This window comes from Pogoniulus pusillus, chromosome 4 (assembly GCF_015220805.1).
Source record: "Pogoniulus pusillus isolate bPogPus1 chromosome 4, bPogPus1.pri, whole genome shotgun sequence".
NCBI lineage: Eukaryota > Metazoa > Chordata > Aves > Piciformes > Lybiidae > Pogoniulus > Pogoniulus pusillus.
The window spans coordinates 33,680,023-33,707,745 of NC_087267.1; the positions used below are offsets into that span (position 1 = coordinate 33,680,023).

Sequence of the window (27,723 nt, forward strand, 5' to 3'; positions counted from 1 at the left end):
TAGCTTTTAGGGATCTTAACCTTTGTGAGGTCTGCAAACTAGTACAGAAACCTTCTGGAAATTAATTAACAGACCACAAGGAGTAACTGAAGGAGGAAAAAGAAATTATGCAAATCTTACGTGTGTGTGGTTCTTTTCTTGCCTAATTTGAATATTACACTAAACTTTCCAGTTGTTGCTATAATAGTGTCAAATGTAGTTTGTTACATCATAAAATGTTGTATTTTCCTGTGTTGCTCAGCCAGTAGTTGTCCTTTAATATTAAAAAGGAAGCCAAAAATATGCAGAAATGTAATTCTATCCTATAGCTGCTGAGTAACCATTGATTTTTACAAATTAATTCCTTTCAGTCCTAAATGAATGATATTTGTGATCCATTTAAATTAGATAAACCTGTACTTGAAAATGGAGAAAAAGCCTAACAAGAAGGAGGAACTGACACTAGTGAACAATGTTTTAAAACTTGCTACTAAGTTATTGAAGGTAAGGAATAGAACAACATTACTGTATTATGTATAACTAAAAAGCAAAATTGATTACCTGATGTTGTCTTTGCTTACTGTCACATAAAAATCCTTTTACAAGTCAGAAATTGTTTCATAGGTCCATTTATGAGGGATTAAAGAAAAGGATTTAATTTAATATAGTTCCAATATTTGAGTGCCTGTGTCCTATTCAGGATTTTTTTTTTTTAAATGAAACTTTATTGACCAGTGGAAAGGTTTCTTGCTAGTGCAATATTATGCAATATTTCCTAGCTGTGTGCTGGGAAAGAGCTGCTTCTTCACAGTGAGAAAACTTTTGTTTTATTTCCAAGTTCTAGAATTCTGCATGTGATGGTTTGGGCATTAACCCGCCCCCCCCCCCCCCCCCCCAACTTTGTATTTGCCCCGGCTAACTCAGAAGGCCTCCAGGAATATAAATGAAGCTATTTATTTTACAGCAGCACAATATACAAGCAGCTATTTACAATATATACAGTTATATACGGAAATATACAAAGGATAAACAATACAGAAGCACAACTCCCCTCCCAGAAACCTGAGTCCCCAGGAGGGGCTCTCAACCACCCCAACACCTCCCCCTGCCCCTCTCAACCTTACCCCAGTTCTCAGAAAGAAGAGAAGTGCAGCCAAAAGGTTAAGAAGGAAGGTTAGTGGCAGTGAGGTTAAGGATATGTGGCTAGGTCTGAAGGCAAAGGCAGAATGAAAGACAAAATGGAGAATGTTATCTATTGTTTACTTCTTCCCAGAGTTCTCAGCGGGACTGTGAGAGAAGAGACACAACCATTGTTTACCTTTTCACTGCCCATTATCTAGTTCTTTTCACCAAAACATTCTAGCTTGCTTCAAACTAGCACACTGCAGAAGAAAAATCATCTTAACTTTCGATCTTCTGGACCTTGATCATAAACATGCTTAGGGCTTTTAAAAACTTTTCCTTATTAACACAACAGTGGTTGAGGTTCTCAGGAAGACACATTTGATCTGGACTGCCTTTGATGAGGAGTTCTCTTCTTTCAAACTCACAGATCTGTGGTATTTTGGGAAGCAAGCTGTTTTATTCTTTCATTTATCTGGGAGCTTAGGTCTTGCTTCACAGATGTCTGAAGGACAATAAGACTAAACACTTCCCTAATCCAAAACTAGCTTAAGCATTACCTGAATGCCAAATAAGGGGATAAATGTAACACTTAAAGTTATTTTATTGTAGATTTGGATTTTATGAACAAATACAGTCAATGAGATCTTGTATTCCTTATGTGTTTTTATACTAAAATTTACAGCATATAATTGATAATGGACTAAAGTGGGATTTCAAAGAAGCAGCCAGTCCTGACATTACAAAAACAAAAAAAATCATTACTTGCCACCTCTCTTGACTTGGTGTTTCAGTGTTTAATCCCTGCTGCTCTCGTGTGAACCATTTTTAAATGTGTCTAGCTTCAACTTTTAGTATTGGGATCTCATTACACATTCTGCTGTTATGATAGAGTTTTTTAAGAGATGCTGCTGATTTCTCATTTTGGAGGTTCGGAAGTACTTTGCATTCACCTTCATTTAGTTTGAGATCGAGTGGTCATGTAGAACAGTTCCCCTGGATTCACCGACAAATGTAAAAGTATTTTCCCTGTTTCAGACAAATTTCCTTTAGTCCATGCATCCTTCCCATTGTGTTCATGTCAGCATAGCCTGACATCAATTCCACATGCACAGATCTGCATCAGCACAGTGAATGGCTGGGCTATCATACAGCAAACCTCAAATGTAGCATTCAGTGCCTCTGTACCTTTCCTCTTTGGTCAGGAAGAGTCATGCCTATTAAGAGACATGGTTTGATGGTTTGCACGTAGTAGTGCTTTAAGACCTTTCCGCCTCATTCTAGCACGCATTGAATTCTGTTCATGTGCCTCATTAATCCTGTGTCCCAACAAGCAATTCTTATAATGAAGCTTGAACTCTGTATAGTCAATTCGTCTAGAAGCTGAGACTATTATAGAATCATAGAACAGCCTGGATTGGAAAGGACCTCTGAAGGTCATCTAGTCCAACTGCCTCTGCAGTAAGCAGGGACATCCTAAACTAGATCAGGTTGCCCAGAGCCCTGTCAAGCCTAACCATGAATATCTCCAGCAATGGGGCCTCCAACCATCTCCCCAGGCAACCTGTTCCAGTGTTCCACTACCCTCATGGTAAAGAACATGCTCCTGACATCCAATCTAAATCTGCTTTGCTCTGGTGGAGTGTTTCTGGTGGAGTGATTCTCCCCACCAGTACACATTTAACAGTGTGTGCCATGCCCTTATCTCAGAAAAGGTGTGCAGCAATTTACATGAGAGTATGGGATCAGCAAGGACTGCAACAAAACAACAGCTTGAGAATTATGGTACAGTTATCTAGAGAGCTTGGCAAAGTCAGTTACTGACTACATTTCTTGGTATCAGAACAGGGGACAATGAAGCCTTTAAGACTTGGATTTGGAATAAAAGAAAGGCAATTTCCCACTGTGCATCAGGTAGCAGACTTGTGCAAGTGTTGGGCACAGGACACTGTAGATGCAGAAAAGATTATCTGGATTCTACTGAACAGGTAGACTGCGCAAAGGGCAAGAGATTCAGGGTATCTTCTGAGTTGCTTGTGTGCTGCGAGAAGGTAGATAGGGTCAGAAGTTGCTGCTATTTGGGACAGGATGCTAATCAACCCTTGACTTAATTCACTTCAGTCTTTTTTGTGCTTTTCTCAATGTTTTCAAAAACAAACAAACAAACAAAACCACTTAATTTTACTCTTTTCAGAAAGGTATCAACTGGCTTGGCCTTTCCAACACGGGGCTCTGTTTTTGTAGCACAAATTCTATGCCCAGGGCATCGCTTCATTACTGTGAGATTGTGCCCAAAAGGGAGATAGGCTCTCCAAGAGATGTAGTGAGAGCTTGAAATGAATTTGCAGTCTTCAGTTATCAATGGTATCATGGCCAGGATCTAAATGGAGTTGTTTGTTTAGTTTTTAACCCTTGGGTTTGCTCCTTAAACTTTTACTGAAGACTGCATTATGTAGAATATTCTTATTATTTTCTTACTTCCAAAAACTGGTAAGGTTAATCTAAAATGTAAAAACTTCTTCCTCAAAGAATTTCCCTGCTGTTCTTCTCAGAATCATGTCTTCTATGTCTTTTGTGTTTCCAGCAGAATTTTGTACCACATTATGTCTAGCTGAAAAGATTGTCCATTCTTATTTCACCTCTTCTGAGCTGTGAAATTCTTCTTTATTAAAAAGAGCTTACATGATCTAGTTCAAGGCTCAGAATATAATGCAGGAGGGGCACGAGGATGAATTTAAAGCTACAAAAATGTAAATTACTCAAGCAGTGAGAGTTGCTATGCTTTATATAACCCACTCTTACATTTTAAAACTCTTTATTTTCTACTTCCTTTATTTGACATATTTCTAGGCCAGAAAAGTTTGAGTGATTTTATTCACACACTAATCACTGAAAATTGGTGACAAAGCCCCTTTGTTCAAGTTTTGTTGCAGATTAATTTTGGCTATTGTTTTCATCTTTCCAACTAAAAAATAAACAAAAGGAATTAACTGGCTGTTAGTATTTTTTTTTCCTTTACCTTCCTTTTCTGGCTATGTTATTCAGTAATCATTTGCAAAATCAATGGAAAAGGAGGGGAACTGCATTAGGAAAGACATCTTTGTTAATTTTTCATGGCAGTGAGGTAGCCTTCTGCCAGTGTGGAATATCTTTCTTGTTTTCTGTGATTCATTATCTGTCAGCTCTTTTAACAGTGAGGGTGATTTCCAGAAAACTGTAATGAATTCTAAAATCGTGGCACCTTAGTGACAGGAAAAGTATCTCTCTGTTTTCCTGGCTCCATGAGCAAATTATTAGGTGCACTAGATGGATAACCTCTGATTTTTTGAGGGGTTATTCAGCCAACAGTCAGTTAACATGATGGATGTTTTCTTGCATGTTGCCTTTGATATACAGAAGGGGAATGCTTTACTTCACTGCTACGTGAAGCATTCCTAAGCTATGTAATCACAGTATCACAGTATCACCAAGGTTGGAAGAGACCTCATAGATCATCAAGTCCAACCCTTTACCACAGAGCTCAAGGCTAGACCATGGCACCAAGTGCCACGTCCAACCTTGCCTTGAACAGCTCCAGGGACGGCGACTCCACCACCTCCCTGGGCAGCCCATTCCAGTGTCCAATGACTCTCTCAGTGAAGAACTTTCTCCTCACCTCGAGCCTAAATTTCCCCTGGCGCAGCCTGAGGCTGTGTCCTCTCGTTCTGGTGCTAGCCACCTGAGAGAAGAGAGCAACCTCCCCCTGGCCACAACCACCCTTCAGGTAGTTGTAGACAGCAATAAGGTCTCCCCTGTGCCTCCTCCAGGCTAAACAATCCCAGCTCCCTCAGCCTCTCCTCGTAGGGCTGTGCTCAAGGCCTCTCACCAGCCTCGTTGCCCTTCTCTCGACACGCTCAAGCATCTCAGTGTCCCTAATATTGTGACCAAAACCCCCAGTGCATATGTTTGGCTTTTTAACAGTGTCATTGTTTTGCATTACTAGGAACTGGACAGTCCCTTTAGGTTATATGGGCTTACGATGAATCCACTGCTTTATAACATCACCCAGGTTGTCATCCTATCAGCTGTTTCTGGTGTCATCAGTGACTTGCTCGGATTTAATCTGAAGGTAACTACTTGATAAAGACGTTTTTCACCATGGCGTTCAGAATGCTATGATAGATCATATGTTGTAGACTTATGAACTCTTTACTGTGTTAACTATCTTTGTTGTCCAAAAGTGGTTATAACATGTAAACTGGATCAGAGTGGTAGTGCTGTATTTCATAGAATGGCTTAGGTTCAAAGGGACTTTTAGAGATCATCTACTCCAACCTCTGCCATGTGCCTCTCATCCAGACTCAGCTGCTCAAGGCCTCATCCACCTGGCCTTGGACACCCCCAGGGAGGAGGCATCTCCAGCCTCCCTGGGGCATCCACAGTTTCACAGGATCACAGGATATCAGGGGTTGGAAGGGACCCAAGGAAATCATCAAGTCCAACCCCCCTGCCAGAGCAGGACAATACTATCTAACACAGATCACAGAGGAACACATCCAGACAGGCCTTGGAAGTCTCTAAAGAAGGAGACTCCACGACCTCTCTAGGAAGCCTGTTCCAGTGCTCTGTGACCCTTACAGTCAAGAAGTTCCCCTTGTGCTGAGGAGGAATCTCTTTTGCTGCAACTTGCACCCTTTGCTCCTTGACCTGTCACAGGGAGCAAATGAGAAGAGCCTGTCCCCCTACTCCTGGCCAGCCTTGAGATACTTACAAACATTTATCAAATCCACTCTAAGGCTTCTCTTCTCCGACTAAAAAGCCCCAGGTCCCTCAGCTTCTCCTCATAAGCCATGCCCTCCAGTCCCCTAATAATCCTTGTAGCCCTCCGCTGGACCCTCTTCAGCAGATCCCTGTCCCTCTTAAACAGGGGAGCCCAACTCTGAGCACAGCATTCAAGATGAGGTCTCAGCAGGACAGAGTAGAGGGGGAGGAGAACCTCCCTTGATCTGCTGGACACACTCTTCCTAATACAGCCCAGGATGCCATTGGCCTTCTTGGCCACAAGGGCACATTGCTGTGCCATGGTTAACTTGTTATCCACCAGGACCCCCAGGTCCCTCTCCACAGGGCTGCTCTCCAGCAGATCACCTCCCAGCCTGTACTGGTGCAGTTTATTATTCCTCCCCAGGTGCAGGACTCTGCACTTGTCCTTGTTGAACTTCATCAGGTTCCTCTGTGCCCAGCTCTCCAGGTCTCTCTGGATGGCTGCACAGCCTTCAGCTGTCTCAGCCAAGCCTCCCAGCTTGGTGTCGTCAGCAAACTTGCTGAGCAGACACTCTGTGCCCTCATCAATGTCACTGATGAAGATGCTGAACAGGACTGGCCCCAGCACTGATCCCTGGGGGACACCACTAGTCACAGCTCTCCAGCTGGACCTGGCACCATTGATCACCACCCTCTGAACTCTATCTTGCAACCAGTTCCTACCTCAGTGTCCACTCTTCCATCCCACACTTCCTCAGCTTGCTCACTAAAATATCACGGGAGATGATGTGAAAGGCCTTGCTAAGGTCAAAGCAGACCTACATCCACTGGTTTCCCGGAATCTACCCATTCAGTTATGGCATCATAAAATGCTATCAGGTTAGTTAAGCATGACTTCCCCTTGGTAAATCCATGCTGACTACTCCTGATAACCTTCTTCTCTTCCAAGTGCCTTGAGATGCCCTCCAGCAGGAGCCACTCCATCATTTTTCCAGGGATGGAGGTGAGGCTGTCTGGTTTATAGTTTCCTGGAACCTCTTTCTTGCCTTTTTTGAAGACTGGAGTGACATTGGCTCTCCTCCAGTCCTCAGGTGCCTCTCCTGTCTGCCACAATTTGGCAAAGAGAGGTTTTGCCAGAGCAGGCCTTTAAACATTTTTGAGGCTTTCTAGCTTCATTTAGGACACACAATTACAATGAATTTTTAGACATAAATACAGAGACATTCATACAAATAAATACAGACCTTATTTAACTTTTCTTCATATCTGATTTCTCTTGAATTCTTCACTGCTGACCTTGTAGCTCTTTCAGGGATGCAGAAAGATGCAAGCTCTCCTTGTCTTGCACTGCAGTAAAGAATTGCAGTCAGTACAGTTTTACTGAGTCCAGTCTTACACAGTGACCTTTCACTGTGACTGAAGGCCCATATTCATAGGTGCTACTCTTTGACCTATGAACTCTTCAAGCTCTTTCAAGATTCAGGTTATGAGGCCTGTTAGTTTACACCAGCTCATATTATAAAGCCTTTAACTGGCTGTTGAGTTTATTTTTTTCCTATTAGAAGTAAACAAAGGTAAATTTTATTTTGCATCCCTTAGACTATGCAGCAAATGCAATCAGAAGCAAGATGTGGTGATATTGCTCTTGTAGTAAACACCAAACTGAGATGAGAAATAATGTTGATTTATTGCTCTAACTTTTCCAGCTCTGGAAGATCAAATCTTGACCATACATAAAGAAGATGAGATTACAGTGTTACAGGAAAGCTCACTGATTGACAAAACTGCCTCAAAGCAGCCATTGAATCTGTACTTCAGATGCTACAACCTTTTCAAGGATGTTGTTTGGAAAATTGAAGTGTTTACATCTGTCTTGTGCAATCTTTGTATTTATTTCACCTTCTCAGTTTTATGTTCATTTGAGTTGACATTCAGATTTTATTTTCAAATGTATTTGTTTTGTCTTGAAAAGGGTCATATTAGGAAAAGGTCAAAAACTGTGTGACTGAGAACTTGGAATCCTGGAAATGGATCACACTACCTAACTGTATCTGTTGTTAAAGCTGAAGCCAATGCTGAACATTTTTAGTTGGGATAAGACTGTATGGAAGTGTGGCAAAATGGGTTAGAATATTTAATTTATGAGGACAACACACCATCAGCAGATGTTTGGTTGCAGTAGAAAAGTGAGGCATAGACAACAAAGAAACTCTGGACAATGGAGCATGACAGGTAAGCAGAAATAGTTTGTGTTACTATTAGAGGCAAGTGGGAATTCTGAATCTGAGTAATTCCCAGCATCTAAACTGACAGAGGCTGCAGCTTAAAACCTCCAGGATATTAATAAGGTATTCTATAACAAGTCAACAAGTGCTCTTTGCTAACTCTCCTTAGAGCAATAACTGTACATGGTTACCATGCTGTATGATATTTTGATAAATGAGATAGTGTATTTATTTGAAATGCTGGGCTGTCGAGCGCAGCTCTGACTCTGCATGCTCGATATCTGCACTTTTTGTTACTTTTAAGGAGAAACTTTATATATATACATATAAATGTATATTAATTGGAATATATTATGGTGAACTGTGGAGCAGTATATATTATATGTTGAAGTTGAATATTTAAACAAGCAAAAGATGTACTGTTGAAAGGAATGCTATGAATGATTAAGCATAAGGTAGATAGATGCTCTCCTCTTGTACACTATAGTATATGCCATTCATACCACACTGAAGTTTAAGAACAGTTAACCACAGAAAACAAGTTCCTCTGTTGAGCAGCAGAGCTCATGAAGCCTGGAGCTGCGCCGGTTTGTGTCTTCAGACAACCTCCCTTCCTCCCATTCCTCTGCAGCAGGGGTCATTCCCCAGTGTTTTCCCCCTGGGGTTTCCCAGGGTTGGGTTTCCCATCTTGCAAAAACAGATGTTCACCCTTGTAGAATTATGTTACTTGGAACAAACTGCAGAGCTACAAATTATTTTGGGAGGATTAATATCACCAGGTGCAAGTATTCTTACATTTTGTGTTTCTAAAATAGTGGTTTCCTATTGAAGAATCTGGACTTTGCACTGTTTGCTAATCTTCAGGATCTTGAAAGATTTGAAATAATGTATCTTAAACTTATGTGGTATAAAAATATTTTTATATATTAAGCAACACAAACAAGCATTTTGTATTTTATTTGCCTCTGTACTAATGTTTAATAATGACCAAAGTGCATTCTGGTTTTTGAAAGAATGTATTACTGGAGCTTTAAGAACACACTGTCTTTAGTTTCTCATGTGAAAACTTCAGCTGCATCTGATCTGTTTCTTCTTTCTCTGTTGTTTGATGTTGGGATTGTTTTTGAAAATTAAGTACATTTTATACACAGTTTTTTCCAAATTATGGTACAGACCTACACAGAACTTTAATTTTGCACAAAATATATTTTAAGAATAAAAAAAAACATCAGGAGTTGTATGTGTGATAAAAGACAAGGCTACTGCTTTTTACAGCCTGTTACAAAACCATTCTTGACTCTAGAATGGAGTTATTTTTAGACATGTAAAATGGTCAATATAGGGCTCTCATTACCTTAAGAAGAGAGGGAGGAAAAACAATGTGGTTTTGGTTGAAGGTGAAATTAGTTTAACCATGTATACCTCAGCAACTAGCACTGTGCTGGATTGTTGCACTAATAAACGGCGGCTTGGGGAGAGTAAAAGATTTGTGAAATGAAATTAAAAGGAATAAAAACCTTTTTTTTTTTGCTACCATTAGGTATATTCATTATGGTAAAAATGGAAGAGGTTCATTTTCCATCCCTCAATATGGAAAAATCCAGAATGAGAATAGAGGCAAGTAGAAATATGGCAGATCTTGAGTGTTAACTGTTATTTTTTTGCCACATGTTTTGTAACTTGAAAGTGTGATCAGGCTTGGAATAAAGCTTTCTATGGTTGATGGTGAAAGACAAAAGAAATCAATGCAGTGAGCTGTATCTTTTAGTAACCCAGCATATTTCTGACTCTGCCTGTTTCAGTATTCTATATACACGAAAGCACATTTGGGAGAGAAATTCCGCACATGGGATGCAAGTGATGGTTGTCAAAAATGAACTTTATTGCAAGAACAGAAACTGTCAGACACTTTTAGATAAACGGTTTAGTTTTATTAAGGCAACTGGCTATGCAGCTTCCAAATAACTTGGAAAAACACTGAAACAAAATTCAGTCCTATCCCACCAGGATTTAAAGGGTTCATTTCAATCACCATTTGGACTGTTTTGTTGTGCTGTAAGATACACTTTCATGTAATAATCAAAATGCAAGCAAATGAAAGCACTTACTGAAATCCAAGAGAAATGTTTCACTAGCATCTGATGGAGTATTTGGACAGGTATTTTATCTGTTTACCGATTAGTGACGTATTTTCTAACAGAAAACTGTCCTATTAACAGCTCTCAAACAAAATTTTATTAGCTATATTTTTGTCTCTTTCAAAGCTTAGTCTTAGGATTTCAAACATGTTCTGCTACTAGTATCATAAAATCGCAGAATGGCTTAGATTGGAGGCAGTCTCAGAGATCATCTACTCCAACTCCCCAACCAGTGGCAGGGACACCTCTCAACTGGACTCAGCTGCTCAGGCCTCATCCAACCTGACCTTGAACACCCTCAAGCAGGAGGCATCTACAACCTCCCTGGGCAACCTATTCCAGAATCTCATCACCCTCTTACTGAAGAACTTCTTCCTAAGATCCTGTCTGAACCTACTCTCCCTCAGCTTCAAACCATTCCCTTTATGACACCTTTATGGATGGTCCCTCTCCAGCCTTTCTGTAGGATCCCTTTAGGTATTGGAAGGCAGCTCTAAGGTCCACCTGGAGTCATTTCTTTCCCAGGCTGAGCAACCCCAGCTCCACCAGTTTATCTTCAGCAGAGACGTTCCAGCCCTTTGTGGCCCTCTTCTGGGCTCACTCCAACAGCTCTGTGTCCTCCTTGTGATGGGGACACCAGAATCCTCATGACCACTGATTACTGGGCAACAGTTTACACTCTACACTTGTCTTGATTTGCTCACTTCCTAAGCTTACTCCAGATATAGCCCATTCACAATTAAAATCTGCCTTTGAGGTTCAAAGTTATGGAGCTGGGGATGTTAGAATTGCTGATTATCTCCTGTGTTTTACACTGGCTGTTATGACTGGGAAGTACTGGTACATCCTAAAGAGAGAATTGAATTTCTACAGATCCTAGCTTGGAGATAAATTTACATGGATCCTTCATTTTGGATCTTAAGGGATGCAAGACCTTTCAGATAACCACGGAGAGGAGTTTTAAGATGCTCCTGTGCTGTTTGCTTAATACAGTGTTGCGAACTTTTACCAGAATAGAACAGCAGAAGTCGAAGTACAGGCAAAGTGCAGAAAAATGCTGTAACGGTTTGATAAATCCAGCAGCATAGAACAAAGACTTGTTTTCTGTTTCTGCAGATGGTGGTAGTGGGATGCTGCTGTCTTTACTAGATACCTCAAATCAAAGGCATTCAACTTGTCTGTTGCCGGGAAAAGGAGGAAAAGAGCTGTTTATGTTGCTGGTGTGCCCACAGCTGCCTCCATAGGTAGGATTTGTTACCAGTTTCTCAGTACATTTGCTGCAATGCAAGTGAGGAGTCATGATTTTTTTTTTCAGTCTGTAGAACCAATCTCATTTTTGTTGCAAGACCACACAAAATATGTCAGCACAGACACAGGAGATAGGCAAGCAAATGTTTAGTCATAAATAGCAACTGACAAACTGGAGAAAGAAGCTGTCCTTTCATCCAGTCTTCTTTCAGCTTGGAAGTTAGCAGTCATCTTGAGAAGATGCCACAACGTTTGTTTTGTTTAAAAATTCTCCAAAGTACAGCAGTCTGTGCTTGTGCTGTGGCTTTCCTCTTCAATGCTGTCTCTCTAACTTCTCAGTCTTAAGAGAGCTTGCTGACGTTGAGCATGACTTGTCTGATAGAGGTGTTTGTGGTAATGGCTGTCACCTCTGCCCCCTTTTTTTTTTTTCCCTATTTCCTTGCCAACTGAGCAGATAGACCCCACTGGTGACAGCAACCAAGCAGTTCTCCTGGCAAGGTAACTAAGTGACTCTGGGGGCAAATAGTTGATTTACTTAGACATGTCAAGGAGCCCTTTAATATCAAGGCAGCAAGGGGTAACGGTGTGACCATGGCAAAAGGTCACTCACCAACAGCTCTGCATGCCCCCCTCACAATACCTATAGCCATGGTCATACATTTTGTGTAGGGTTCATTAACCTGAGCTTCAGGTGCCCAAGGGTTAGATGCAAAACTGCCCCAAGGCTTCTTTTGCGGTGTTGTAGAGGCTTGAGTCTGCGTTTGAGGTGAGATATGAGGCTGATTTGAAGGTTATTGAATAAGTTATTAATATGTACAAAGAGAATTTCCCCAAAACTTATGTACAGCGAAACCCACACAAATCCTTTGTACATGCTTAGTGAAACTGTTTTACAGAATGTCTATTTACAGCCGAATTAAGCAACTTGATAGAGGTTTTAGAAAGGTTCTGGTCAGAGTCTTGCAGCATAAAGTGCCGCTGGTAAAGTTAGTAAAATTCCTTAGCAACTCGAATCCAGAGTTCAGATACTCACTAGTTGGAAGCCTCAGTATCTTTGGTCCCAAAATACATAGAATCATAGAATCAACCGGGTTGGAAGAGACCTCCAAGATCATCCAGTCCAACCTATCCCCCAGCCCTAGCCAGTCAACTAGACCATGGCACTAAGTGCCTCATCCAGGCTTTTCTTGAACACCTCCAGGGACGGTGCCTCCACCACCTCCCTGGGCAGCCCATTCCAATGGCAAATCACTCTCTCTGGCAAGAACTTCTTCCTAATATCCAGCCTATACCTACCCTGGCACAACTTGAGACTGTGTCCCCTTGTTCTATTGCTGGTTGCCTGGGAGAAGAGGCCACCCCCCACCTGGCTACAATGCCCCTTCAGGTAGTTGTAGACAGTAATAAGATCACCCCTGAGCCTCCTCTTCTCCAGGCTAAACAACCCCAGCTCCCTCAGCCTCTCCTCATAGGGTTTGTGCTCCAGGCCCCTCACCAGCTTTGTTGCCCTTCTCTGGACACATTCCAGCACCTCAACATCTCTGTTGAATTGAGGAGCCCAGAAGTGGACACAGTACTCAAGGCGTGGCCTGACCAGTGGTGAGTACAGGGGAAGAATAACCTCCCTTGTCCTGCTGGCCACAGTGTTCCTGATGCAGGCCAGGATGCCATTGGCTCTCTTGGCCACCTGGGCACACTGCTGGCTCATCTTCAGCCTACTATCTACCAGTACCCCCAGGTCCCTTTCCTCCTGGCTGCTCTCCAGCCACTCAGTCCCCAGCACATATAGCAAAAGCCACGTGGTTGATTTCATGTGGAGCTGATAGTTCACTGTGAATTGGGGCAAGCTGTCTGAGAAGACTCCATGGGCACGACGGGGCTGATGCGGCAGGCTGGAGCGGTGGCTGGCCGGGAACGCCTCGTTCCATCGCCCACTGCGCCGGCGCAGAGTGCCGTGGGACAAAGGGTCAGTAAAGCCAGCAAAGGCAGCGGCCCCAGGCGGCAGGCAGGCAGAGGTGAGCAAGAGCATCTTGTCTACCTGGATTGCACTATTTATCAGATGTGGGCTGAGACTAATGGTCCTTTGGCCACGATGTCGTCCAAGAGGCTTCCGGCAGTCAGCCAAAACACACCAGTTTAGGAAGGGTCCACAGGTCTAGTCCCCCATGTATGGGAGAGCAAGGGGCCTGCACCCGGTGGGCCATAGGCTAAGCCCGTGGGCTTATGCAGCCATGTTGTACAACCTGGGCCCTGGGCAGGCCAGGCTTTGTGGCACCAGGCCTGTTGTGCCCCTTTTGCCCGTTTAATGTGTTTACCTCTGGTTTGGGCAGGAAAACATGTCCAGGCAAGGCAAGGTGCATGTAAGCCTGTTTGGGCCTATGTGGCCCTCCACTACATGCAGTCAGTAGAAACACATCTACCTGCAGAGAGGGATTCGTTCAGCTGATCTTTGCCACTGATTTTAGTGACCTTCTGACATATTTCTCCTGAATGTCAAAGGAAAATAGTGTGATTCATTTAGAATCAGATGTGAAACTTAGAGCCACGTTTAGGGCAGATTAATTCCCTGTTCCGCCACAGTGAAGCCTCCAGTGTTTGCAGCTGTGTAATTAGTTCAGCTGCCACTGTGAAGGAAAATGTTTTCATTTGTTTATTTTATTTTATTGGTTTATTCTTAGGAAAAAGAGAAAATATTTCCAAATGCCACTTCCATAACCCTGCTCCAGTGCTCAGAGTCTCCCCTGGAGCTGCAATACCCCAGCTGCTAAGCTGTTTACCTCTATAGCTTGCAGCTGCACAGCCTGGAGACAGCACAGGGCAGGCATAGCAACACTGAAAACAGTCATAGCCAGCACCACAATGACACACAGGTGTAGCTCCAAACTTGGTCCACTCATTGCGAAATGTTCCTGTTATTTGCAGGGGTAATGCTTTGTTTATTCTTCACCTGTTACACTGAAAAGCCTTTATGGCAATGCTGCTGCCACTTGTGTGGGTGTGATGGCATCAAGCTCTTAAATTCACCCAGAAAAACTGAGCCCTTCCTCCTTGGCCAAGATCACTTGTGCAGAGCAGATGCTGCAGTGTGCACCCTCCTGGGATCTGGAATTAAGAGTACCCTTCGTTCCAAAGAAGCAGTGCTGACAGAGGGAAGGCTTTCCACGTGTCTCCTGTATTATCTCCAAGTGGTGGCTTTGAAGGTGAGTCAAAGATACTCCTAGTAGGCCTTTGCTAGGTAGCCAAATGATGTTTGCAGGTCAGATAAAAAACAGTATCAAAAATCCCCAGCTTGCAGAGGGGGGAACTACTGGCCTTTTACCCTTCTTCTAGTAAGCTGATCGATTTCCAGTAATTTTAAAACCCTTGTTATGAAATTAGGTTGCTTCTGAGTGTATTTGTAAGTTATTTATTCATCTGGCCCGTGTGGATGGCAGAACTAACTCTCTGATGACAATTGAGGGCTGATGCTGGAGCCCTGTTTCTGTCCAGGCTGTGGCCTCCAGCACTTGTGTTGTTACCGTGCAGGCAAGCACAGGATGGTGAGAGAAGTACCTTCATTTCTCACCTCTCCTTTCCTTATCATCTTTTAAAGTAGTAGCTCTTGATAACGGGTAAGGAGCACTGAATATAATGAGGTGAATCTATCCCATGTCTTATGACTGTTGCTGTGGGACGAGGTCTTTTGTGCTGCCGAAGGGCTTGTTTGCAGCTCATGATAGTTTGTGCTACAACTTGTTCTCATTGCTTGTCAAGCTGGCTGAAGCAATTCCTTCCTTTTCTGAGCCCAGCTGTATGTTTTTGCTGCTATGCTGTTTGCTACTCTGACCCAGCTGTGATTTTCCTTTATCACAGTTTATTTCAGTGGTGGTTATACTATGAGCATTGGTTTTGATACAGCTGCACAAGCAGTGCAGTGGTAAGGGAGTGGAAAAGGAACCTGGCTTTTTGGCTACAGAAAGCGAATTGTGTAGCTCCACACAATAGTCCTCTCTAGCATCAACTTTGGAATAAATAGGAGCCGTCGAAGCTGTTGAAATGGGATTAATTCCCATTGTGCATAGAATGGAATTAATACAGTGAATGCAAATAATGTTGTTGGTCAACGATTTTGCCCTTGAGGGGACACAACACTGCAGTTAGAGACCACCTTTGTTCCCTATTCTTCTTTCCTATGCACAGCGCCGCCGCCCCGGGCGCTGCCGATGCTCCCCTCCGCGCTGGCTCCGCCGGCCGCTGCCCTGGCGGTCCGGGAGAGGCTTCCTCGGCCACTCGTGTGCGAGCGGGGCTGGCCGCGCTGCCCCTGCAGCTGCCTCGCACACACTGAAGCTGGGGGGGTTCTGTCGAATTGCGGAACAAAGAGGGGTACATGAACGAGGTCCGGGAGGCGAGACGTGCTAATGGAATGACCGTCGTTACCGGTGTAGGGCAGCCCGGCTCTTGAGTCCCCTGCTACTGCAGTCCCGGCGGTGGGGCCCAGCCTTTTGCACAACGGGACTTTGTGCAAGGTGTCCCTGTCCACGGGAGGGGGGTTGGAACTAGCCATCCCTGTGGTCCCTTCCAACCCTGACTGATTCGATGGTTCTATTCTATTGTACGTTTCAACAGTACCACAAATCCTGGCTTTCTAGATAAAACTGAAAAAGCCCAAGAGATTTGGCATATGCAAAAGAATAATTGTGAAGTAGTTATTATAACTTGGAGGAAGCAGCAGGTGCTCCACTTGTTGCTGGAACTATGAAGGGGAACTAACTTTCCAAGCAAATCAAGTACCTGCTAATCAGACCCATTTTCCTCTCTGCAGCAGCAGCATAGTGACATTCCTGCAAGTGTGCTTTGTGCTGGTCTAAGAATGCACAGTCAACAAATGCATTCCTGGGATTAGCCTAGCAGGTTTTGCCATTACCTTTGCACTTGGTTTCTTTAAATTCTCTGAACTAGGCTAGTAACATCTTTTGAAATCAAAAGCAAAACATATTATTAATGTTGGAAAGTATCTTTAAAAATAATCATAAGACCTGGTTGTAAAGAAGAAAGAGAAAAAGAAACTAAACTGCAGGACTACCTGTTGTCTGTGATTCTCCTTATGAAAAACAAATGTTATTTGATAAAACATTTTCAAGCACTCTGGGATGTGGCTGTGAGTGTAAGGCCAGCATGCTCCTCTGCCTGAATCTGCCTCTGGCTGTATGCAGTGTTCTGAAATTATACAGAGTACATTGAACTGTCATCTGGGAGCACCATTTTTGATTCTTGAGGGTTATATCTTGTGCTGTACTAAAGACACTTTGCTTGATATCAGCAGTAGAATTAAGGGGTTAGCGTGTCTGTGATGCTGCTGTTTTCAATTGATGTGGCAGAGAAGAAAATCTTAGCATTGCAGTGAGGTTGGAGTGTTTACAGAACATTTTTGCTTAACTATAGGTTGAAATTCCGCCCTTTTGGCTTAAGATGTCACTGAGGTTTAAGCTACTGAGTATTTCACTACAGACAAACACTCTTAGTGTCCTAAAACTTGAGTGGCTATGGGACACTTTGTGAATACTTATAGCCAGCATCAATAAAACCAGACTCAAAACACTGGAAGTGCCTTCTGGGTGGGTGTCCACAGCCTGATTTAACCAGAATGCCCTAAGCTTTGGCATCTGCCAAGTGAATGGTGTATCAGAGAAATGTAACAAAGTTAAGTAGATGAGATTGTACAGGCTGTTTATATGCTCTAGTCAATGATATGAATGCATTTAGGAATTTTGAGATTTCCTTGTGTCCTGTTGCTGGTCAACAGACAGGGCAGATCAGCATCTCCCACTCTGCTGCCTGCCTGGAGGAACATGTGGACTGCAATGAGGTCACCCCTCCGCCTCCTCTTCTCCAAGCTAACAAACCAAGTGATCTCAGCTGCTCTTAAGAACTCGAGGTCTTTCACCATCTTTGTCACCTTCCTCACAAGACACTCTAATAATTTGATGTCCTCATATTGAGGCACCTAAAACTGCACACGGTACTTCAGGTGGGGCCACAGCAGTGCACTGTAGAGAGGGATAATCACCACCCTAAAGGTGATTGATGCACCCCAGAACGCAAGCCTGGCTGCAGGGGCACAGGACCCATCTTCACCTTGCTATTAACCTAAACCCCAAGATCTCCTTCCATGGTCCTAGGGCTCTGTGAATCACGTGGTGATGAGCATGGAGGAAGAGACAATATCATGTAGAGATCTGCTGTTTCTTTTTAGAAGAATCCTGGACTGCTCCACTCTCTTGTTAGAAAGGCCTAGGCAGCATTGCCTGCTTTTTTGTGTCTGCAGCATTAGCAGCAGTGCAGCTCTGGGTGTTCAGACTATGCCCTGGAACACATGGAAAAAATGCTTGTTCATGTAGGTCAGAAGAGTGATGTGTGTTCAGCAGACTAAATCTCAGAACTACCAGAGGATGAGCTTTGCTTTGCAAGCTGGAGAACATGACAATCACCTTGCATTGTCCAGACTTCCCTCTCTCTGTCATTTTTACACAGTTTGTAACTATTCTGTTAATTTCTCCTGGCTTCCTTTCTGCCAAGATCCATCTTGAAGCTTCAAATGGGTTAAAACAGCATTTTGCTTTCAGGGTATTTGAACTGTGGGCATATTTGGAGCAAGCACTTCTTTGTACATTTTCATTATGCTACATTAGTCACAGTATCACACAGTATCACAGTATCATCAGGGTTGGAAGAGACCTCACAGATCATCAAGTCCAACCCTTTACCACAGAGCTCAAGGCTAGACCATGGCACCAAGTGCCACGTCCAACCTTGCCTTGAACAGCTCCAGGGACGGCGACTCCACCACCTCCCCGGGCAGCCCATTCCAGTGGCTGAGAGTGCTGGAAACTGATTCTTTTTTTAAATATATCCATGCAGATATTGTAAAGGAAATGGAAAAAAAAAAAAGTCATGAAGCCAGTGTTTTAGAATAAAGATTCATCTCATTTTTGTCTTAGCAGATGTACTATCAGACAGATCTGATAGAGAAAACTCATTACTTTGGCTACAAAAATGTATTAATTAAAGGTCACAACAAGAAATGAAGACAAACATATTACAGATTAATTTTCTTTAGAGACTGGTGAAAGCACTGTTCTTGACTAGCTGGGATTAGAGGTTAATATTCCTCTTTTCACTTTGCTGATGTTGATGGGCTTTAAAATGACTTTTGGCAAGTGTGAAAAATATTGCCCATAATTAGCAAGGTGTCCATCAGCAGGTGCAGGAGAGTGCTTAGATAACCGTGAGACCTCCTAACACGAGGAAGGGCTGGAAGGTGGGCTGTAATCAAAACCTTCTGATTCCTCATGCTTCCTCAGCTTGAGGGAATATTTTTTCACCTGAGACTACTGATTGAGTTGTACTTTCCATGTGCCTTGGACTGAAGCTAAAAACCTTGCTCTCAATCACCGCTCTCCAAGGCAAGGAGCAAAGAAAATTTGCCTTTAAGATTTTACTGCCTAAGTCTGGGCACCAATTTATCAAGCAGAAAAAATATTTGGTATAAACAGGAGCTTAGTAGTTATTTGTGTTCAGGGGAGCAGTGGATCATGCTACAGGCACTATGGAGGTTGCAGCTCAATTGCAACCCCTCTTCCCAAATTCTTCATGTGTTCAGCCCTTTCCTTAAGCTGGAAATCTAGGAATCAGTCTAGTTCTGCTCATGCTGCTGTTTGAGCAAGTACTTTGCTTTCTCCTTTCACCTGTTATGAAGTTTCAGTCTGGCTTTGGTCTGGGGGATGCTTTGGATCACTGGAACCAGCCTGAGCACTCAATGCAGTTCCCAGTTTCCTCAGGGCTTTGTGCAGCTCTTATCTGTATCCCTGCTGCTGCTCCAAAGCTTTGTGCGTTGCCTCTGACACCCCTGCTTTGCCCCAGGTGCACAACTGTGGGAGGTGTCTGTGTACAGGTTTTTCCTCCTTCACTTAAAGATGACTACTTTGTGCCATTTTACCAAAATAGGTTTGTATGCATATTGCAGACCTGTACTCACCCCCAACCCTGACTCTCTGGTGGAACTGCAGAGCAACTGCCCATTTACAACCGTGTGCGGGGACCAAACCCTTAAACTGCTGGTTGATAGGTGTTTAAGCAATGAGTAGTAGGGAAGATCTTATCTGCAGATCACTACCTCGATTTGCACAACAGGGTTGTGCACATCTGCCTGCAAATGGGGACTCAAAACTGCATTTTGGAGGCACAGATACCCCGAGTGCTGCAGATGAGTTCCAGAGGCAGTTACACATCCACTGCAAGCCAGACTGTCTCCTCCTGAGAACTACATTTCTTCAAGAGGGGCATGCCCTGTTTAAAGAGCAGCAGGTTCCCCTTGAGCTGGCTTCCCAGGTCCTCTGGTGACAGCCAGAAGGAATCTGAAGGAGCAGGTAGAGATAGAATTTATCAGTGCAAACTGCTGTAATAAATTGGCTCAAGCATGTGTACACACAAGTGCCTTTAGTATGCTCTGGTTTACATATCCAATAGAAAATGCTAGTCAAAGCCATGGTCAAAGTGTCTTCCACATTACATATGCTGTGAGGTGAAGCAGCAGGGAAAGGTGACTTGACAAGTCTGCTTTTGCTTCTGTGTGAGCAGGTTCTTTTGACTGCAGATTACCTAACTGGCATTTGTTACACAGATGGTCAGAGATGGCTGCTGTGCTTCTTAGCTGAGGTATAGTACCATGTGACTGTAGTTATGCATGGCCCCAACCCAGATCAGCACTGCAGAGAATGTGGCAATGCAGAGCCAAGCCACAGTGGTGGCTCTGCCTGGAGGTCTCTGGGTTTTGCTGTGGCAGACCAGAGCAGTGCCACTGCAGTCAGCACCCCTGCAGTAAGTGTTTTACTTTGGTTGGAGCAAATCTAGATATTTCTATTCCAGAATATACTGAAATCTTCCACGTTGTGTAGGAATTTCTCATAATTTTGGAAAGAGCTGAATCAGGGGACTCAGCTGCAGATCTCTGGCTTTTATCTTCCTCATAAAAGACTTGAAGTGTTCAAGCAGTCCAGTATTCTGCTGGGAGTACTTCCTCCTGCACTGTAATAAACCAAGCATAACAGCTGATTTCTCCTCCAGGTGTTACATGAAATTCTGTCCACCCTGAAATCAGGGGTTTATGTTTGAGTTCATTACAGCTAACCTTTCATTTTCATTCCATAGGAAGCTTGCTCTGATTTATATTATTAAGGGGATTACAAAACTTATTACTCTTGTAAGGATACCTTTTCTTGCCCCTTTAGAAGCTTCCTAAGTGTGTAGGGACACATATATCCACAAATTCTGTCTTCAAGATAAGGATGTTTAGTAGCTTAGCCTTTTCCAACTCCTGACTTCTAAAATAGTCAAATTTACCTATGGTATCCTTGTAAGATCTTCTCGATCAAACTGACTCTGCTAATTAAAACTCAGTGAATTTCTGTATGTAGTTTTGGGGGCAGGTTTTCAGGAAAATAGAATAATTCTATTTTATATATATTCCTGACTCGGCCACATTAATTCCCTGCCTCCACAAGAGGCTGGGTGCCTTTAAGACCACAAAGCTACAGACCTCCAAGACATGTACCAGAAAGTGCATTTCTTCTCATAAATACTGCATTCCTATAAAACCTGGCTGCAGACTCAGTACCTTCCCCTTCTCTCTCCCTCTGGTGGCACAGGTTTGGTATAGGGGAGGCTCATAGCCTGGCTAGGTCTTAGCAGAGCTAATTTTTACTGTGTCATTTGGGCCTTGGTAGGGAGATACAGGGACAAAGGGGGCCTGGGGAATTGAGGTCTGGTTGGGAGAAGGTTTGTGTGAAGCTTTGGTGTAACAAACTTCTTTGTTACCCCCCGACTATGGATTTCTTTGTATTTTATATGCTTTACTATGCTTTGCACTGTGCCACTGTAGCTTTGTAGTATGAGAATTGCCTTTCCATTTAAACTTTCCCATTCTCTAATCTTTTGTGTGAGCAGGGTTGTCCAGAAAAGGGCAACAAGACTCCTGAAGGGCCTGGAGCACAGGTCTTATGAGGAGTGTCTGAGGGAGCTGGGGTTGTTCAGTCTGGAGGAGGCTGGAGGAAGACCTCATAACTATCCAACTACCTGATGGGAGGTTGGAGTCAAGAGAGGGCCAGCATCTTCTAGGTGTTAGGTGACAGCACCAGAAGAAATGGTTTCAGGCTGCACCAGGGGAGGTTCAGGATGGATATTAGAAAATATTTCTTCACTGAAAGGGTTCTCAAACGTTGGAGAGTCACCATCCCTGGGGGCATTTTAAGTGGTGTGTGGACCTGGTGCTTAGGGACATGGTTTAGTGTTGACCTTGCAGTGTTGGGTTGAAGGTTGGACTGGATGATCTTTGCAGTGTCTTCCAACCAGATATATTCTGTGATTCTGTCTGTGAGTCTTGGCTTTACTCCACTACACATGTGGTTGTGTTGCAGGATGCAGTTCTCTGAACTCTGCTAGGGTCAACCATTTGAGGAAGATGGTGTTAAAGAGCAGCTCTGCTGGGGCACGGGTTGACACAACTCATCCCACACAGTTGTGACCCTGAATGTCCATCTTGTGACTCATCCCAAAATGTCTTCCTTCTCTTCCTGTCTCCTTGGTGTCCCTGAGTTCCCATGCACATCACAGATGCTGGGCTTTACAAGCTTTAAAATGTCTTTGGTTAAATACTGAAACCATTTCCATTATTTTGCTTGGTTTCACAGATTTCTGAGATAATGGATTTCCCAAACTTTTTTTTCTTAACAGCCCAAACTTTAAGTCCTGTCTGTCTCTCCAACTTGTAGTCTCACTCTGCCAGCAGTGACAGCCTTTGATCATCAATGTTTCCATTATACCATTTGATTAAAGGTATTCAGAACTCAAGGTGAGGGCAGACAGATATACACTTGAAGTGATTTATTAACCTGCCATAATTTAAGGTCATGATAGTTCCAGGATATTTTTTGGTCCTTACTTTCTGTATCTCTTTGTGCTATCCAGTATTAGACAACTAATACTAGTTTAATTCAAAGAGTTTTTACCTCCTTGGGAAAAATACTAGAGGAAAATAACAATTCTGGATTTGGTAAAAGGAAATAAGGGGGGGAAAAAGTCCTTTTAAATTCCCATTCTAAAAATCCCTAGGCTACAAACATAGCTGATTAAGATAGCACCTAGGTAAGAAATAAGGGATTATCTGCATTGTGTCCCAGCTCATCCAGTGCTCTTTATGTCAGCTAATGTTAGCAACAGTGTCAAACTGAGCTGGAAATGGTGCAAATTGTAACTACTGTCATTGCTTGGTAGTGCTACAACCTCCTTTTGCTTGTGATACAAAAAAATCCAGGATGGGTTAATTCTGGAATAAACAAGCATAGTTCAGCTACAGTACTCAGCATGTTATTACCGTAATATCCTGCGCTTCTACCAAGGACAATTTATGGTGCATGGGGGATAACAACTTTAATCACTTAACATATTAACTATCCCCTCACTGCCCTTCAGAAAATTGAGGAAGCTTTCTTGGGATTCAGGCATGGTACAGACAGTGCTAGCTAAGAATTCTCTTTTTTCTTTTTATTTTCTTGAGAGGAGAACAATCATTTGGTATACATAAATACATGAGGAAAATAATATCACATGCAAAATTTGTCTTTCGTGATAGAAAGCATAAATAATTGCAGCACAAAGGACCTTCAGGCATGAACACACCTACAAGGACCTTACTAGCAAAGTCCTGACTGAGCAGGGCTGTGTGTGAGACTGTTGTGTGTGTGTGCATGTGTGGGTCCTCTTTTCTGTCTCGTGTTTGGACAGGAAAATTCTGCTTCATTTTTTATTCCTCTCCAATCATGCCACATGTACAACAGGGTGGAAAAAAGTTCTGCTTCTGTTATTCCCCCATAGGAAGGAGGGAGCACCCAGGTATTTATTGCCTCCATGTTCTTTATGTATCTGCTCTCTCTTTGAGAAGACCTGGGCTTAGGTTTTAAAAACAGATGGTATTCTTTTAAATAGAAAAAAAAAAATAATCATAAAGACAACTGTAGGGGGAAGGAGGGGGTGGGGAGCAGACCAAATGAATCAAATCACTCAAGAAGTCTGCAAAAAGAAAAGCTGACAAATCTAAGGTAGAGTTGGGATAGTGAGCTATGTGTCATGGGTAGGTGGATGGGTTCTAGGCAAAAGCACCCAAAATAAATGACCCCCTCAGGCATTGCACTGAGGGAAGGTGTGTGTGTGCTCTGTCAGAAACACACATCCTTCTCTACCAGCTGTGCAGCAAAGCCTGATCTGCCATCTCCAAACAGGCAAATGCAGTGAAAAGCAGTGGCATCTTGTTGGGAAGAGGACGTGGGGTTTGCAATGCAAATGTGCACTTCAGAAAGACAGACTTTCAGTCACCAACATGACACCTTTGCAGACATGTTACCCATTGATTGCTAGTTAGATGTACTGTGAAGTCTTCATTCTTCTAAACCCATGACATATGCAGTTCCTCACTTTGGGGGTACTTTTTGAGCATTGCACGTATGATCTGGGATGGCAGCAGGCAGTAGCAGCACAGGGATGGCAATAACAGAGGAGTTTTGGTTTCAACAGGACTCCCTGGGTAGGAAGGTCCTGATGCTCAGAAATCCTGGTCACTTTCCTGCCTCATTAGTGCTGATGGCAATCTTTGAGGTTGCCCCAGATCAGCAGAGCCGCAGCTCAGCTACCTCCTAACTGCCTATGGGGCTGAGTCCCTGCATCAGCCATGGGTACTTGAGTAGAGGAATTGCACACAAATAATAGAACAAATAGCTCAGGCTGAACCCTCAGAGTTTTCCTGCTTAGCTCCTTCATGCAGCCTGATACACTCAGAATCTGTCTAAAACCGAAGGCATCTTGGGAACATTTTAGTAGGAATTTATTGTGACTTCAGAAATGGAGGCATCAGACATGACTCAGACCCTGCACACTCTTGCCAGTTCATGGAAAGATTTAGGTGCTTCTGCAGGACAGTTAATTTAGTCCTGAAGTTGTCAGATAAATCTCTTTCTACTGGTACCTAATGGTGTCCTTTGTAAAAAGCCCAGAATGAGTAACAGTAATGTAGATATCTAAACCTGGATGAGATGAATCGTGCTCTGCGTTTGTATCCCATTGGTCCCTGGAGCAGGCACTGAACTTGGGACACTAACATTCATCTCTCTAACCGTTGTGCTACTGCGCACTCCAACTTTCACTTGCTCTGTGTTGTATATAAATGTCTACAGGGAATGAGGACTTGAATCCACAATGACTAGTTGTGCATCACTGCAGCTTAACTGAGTCATGGAGAACAGCTGGAAGACAACCAGTCACAGTATGAAAGAACCTTGTACAGATGGCTGCCGAGTGGCAGTGGCAGAATGTGGCAATCCAAGAGCAGAACTCTTTCTCTGTGGGTGGTGATGGATGAACTGTTGCAGATGCATAGCAATGCTGATCATATGTAGGGTCCTTGACCAAGGGAAATCACAATGGAACAATTCCTTTCTTCTTCCCTTGATCTTGAAAAGTCCATGACTGTCTCCCTTGTACTCCCTTGCTACCTTGTCTGTGCTGCTACCCTATGCAGTATATTTCACATTTTGGTTTTTCTTTTGCTGTGCCTTAAAAAATGGGTTCCACTCAGCTTTTGAGGTCACATCCCTTTAGGGCCCACTAATTGGTAATTTGTGTTCAGTACCTTGAGACCACATTGTCATCCATCCAGCTCCTGTAATGCTATGTTTGAGGAGTTCTGCTGCTGCCATCCTATGTTTGTGCTCTCAGGGTTCCTTGCTTTACAGTATAGGTGTATCCATTGATTACCAGTTCCCAATATTGATTAAACCTATGTGTCCTTTGAGTTCTTAAGAGTGACTCACTACACCACAGTTGTCATGCTGGAAGAAATGGGAAAACTCTATGAAGTCTGTTTCCAGGTTGAAAACTAATGAAAAAAGACATTGCATAATGAACATGTAGAGACGAAATGAAGATCTTCTTGGCTGAACAGCCTTATTCTTGTGAAGCTGATGCCAGCTGGTGTTAGGCTGACCAGACAACAGCCTGGGGAAGGATATTTCCTTTCTGCCAAAGCCTTGGAGTTTGATATTTTAGAACTTGATTTTTTTTCATATTATTTATTTAAGTTTACGCACTAGTGAATTTTGTTGCTGTTTATGGATTATCTTCATTGCCTTGCTTAGGCTATAGGTCAGCCTATGTAATAGTGTTGCTGTGATCTGAGTTCTGACTTGGTAGTTTCCTCTGTGTCAGTTTAATTCTGTGCTTTCGTGTCCTGATTCCATTAGACATAATAAAATATCTGGCAGTTCCCTGAGGTTACATACTCAGAAGGTTATTTACAATAACTTTTAAAATGCTACAACATTAGCTATTTATAAGACTTCTATATCTGTATAGATTATTTATCACTTAAATACAGAATTGTTTCCCCTTAAAGTGTGATGGTTTTTATTGTACTGGTGAATCACTTTTCTCTGATAGACCTTAGTAGAAAATATGATGTTTGCATTTTAAACTAGCACTGCTAAAGCTCAGAAGATCAAGACTGCCTTATTGAGTTTGTTTTCTCTTGCCTATAAATACTTCCATATGCAGGGTAGAAGAGCTTTAGCAGGGCCGTGCCAGTGTGACAGAAATACTCTGCACGCCTGTGGCATGGTCCCAAGCAGACTGGCAGCAAGCCCGCTGTGAGCTGGAGTGGCCACAAAGACCACTTCCAAGTTGTCCATTCTCAGTGGTGAGGCTCTGAGGAAGACTCAGCAGCACTGGCAATGCTGCCTGCTTCTCTCTGCTTCAAACACATTCTTCCCCTGTACTCAGCACTGGTCAGGCCACACCTTGAGTACTGTGTCCGGTTCTGGGTCACTCAATTCAAGAGAGATGTTGAGGTGCTGGAAGGTGTCCAGAGAAGGGCGACAAAGCTGGTGAGGGGCCTGGAACACAAACTCTATGAGGAGAGGCTGAGGGAGCTGGGGTTGTTTAGCCTGGAGAAGAGGAGGCTCAGGAGTGACCTCATTGCTGTCTACAACTACCTGAAAGGAGGCTGTAGCCAGGTGGGGGTTGGTCTCTTCTCCCAGGCAACCAGCAATAGAACAAGGGGACACAGTCTCAAGTTGTACCAGGGGAAGTATAGGCTGGATGTTAGGAGGAAGTTCTTGCCAGAGAGAGTGATTTGCGTTGGGATGAGCTGCCCAGGGAGGTGGTGGAGGCACTGTCCCTGGAGGTGTTCAAGAAAAGACTTGATGAGGCACTTAGTGCCATGGTCTAGTTGACTGGATAGGGCTGGGTGCTAGGTTGGAGTGGATGATCTTGGAGGTCTCTTCCAACCTGGTTGATTCTATGATTCTATGGTGTGTGCGGTGTTCAAGGGTGCAGAGCCACAGCAGTATCAGCACACTTCAGCTAGCTTTCCCTATTTCCCCAGAGCACAGCTCCCACTGCTCCTCTGTCCTACACAGGTTGGCCACAGATGGCTTTTTGACAGACAAAGGTATCTCTGATGACTGCAAGAAAAGGGAGTGGGAGATGTCATTTGAATGGGTGGGTTAATTCATACTGCATATCTCATATGCTCTAACTTTCTTTTTACTGTTGTAGCTATTACTTCAGTAGTCTCCTGTAAAAATGATATAGCAGTTCCTCACTGCCCCTCAGGCTATGCTGACCACAGCTTCTCTGCTTGGTAGCTTGATGTGAGAGTAATTGCTGATGCTGTGCAGCCACAGCTCATACCACCCTGCTTTGACTCATGGGGCCCATTCATTTCATCTTAGCCTGCAATGTTTGCATGGCTCAGAGGTCTCCAACCACTTTTCTGTCTTGGCTAGGTCACCAGGAGGCAATCCAGACCTGCATGGTAAAAATCAGCATCTGATTCTCCAGGGTTGTTTGCTTCAGGCAAGCTTGCTGCCGGGCTGCTGGTGGCGGAGCTGTGTGCTGTTGTGCAAGGTGTTTACTGTGTGCTCCTGCTGTGAGGAAAATGCCCGAAATGAGTGGGAGAACTGGAGGGCATTCTCACTAAGTTTGGTCCATTGCTTACTCCTTTTGGACTTCAGCAGTTACAGAAGCAATGGGGATTGGTGAGTCCTGCAGAGCAGAGCATGGATATGTAAGTGTAAAGGCCTAACAAAGAGGAGAGGGCTCTGCTGGCATCCAGGCTTGAGCACTTGGCACCTTGTCTCCTCCAGTCCCACTGTTGTGGTGCTCGTTGGCGTTTTGCTGCAGCTAAC

General features: G+C 43.5%; 1 protein-coding gene and 1 long non-coding RNA gene across 3 annotated transcripts in view; both read left to right on the forward strand.

Annotated features, from left to right (window-relative positions):
• The window catches only part of PHTF2 (putative homeodomain transcription factor 2), a 57,432-nt gene extending 47,621 nt beyond the window's left edge, over positions 1-9,811 (forward strand). Inside the window, exons 15-17 of the mRNA XM_064141459.1 lie at positions 388-483; positions 5,084-5,209; positions 7,551-9,811. Coding sequence (XP_063997529.1) covers positions 388-483; positions 5,084-5,209; positions 7,551-7,571 — 243 coding nt within the window. The 3' untranslated portion in view covers positions 7,572-9,811. The remainder of the gene's footprint in view (positions 1-387; positions 484-5,083; positions 5,210-7,550) is intronic.
• A 1,516-nt stretch (positions 9,812-11,327) lies between these two features.
• LOC135174901 (uncharacterized) overlaps positions 11,328-27,723 on the forward strand; it is a 41,453-nt gene continuing 25,057 nt past the window's right edge. The window contains exons 1-2 of one of the 2 annotated variants that reach the window (XR_010302134.1): positions 11,328-11,451; positions 14,378-14,655. This is a non-coding gene — a long non-coding RNA (uncharacterized LOC135174901). Of the gene's footprint in view, positions 11,452-14,283; positions 14,656-27,723 lie in introns of those variants that run through there. The other variant, XR_010302133.1, reaches the window with a different exon arrangement.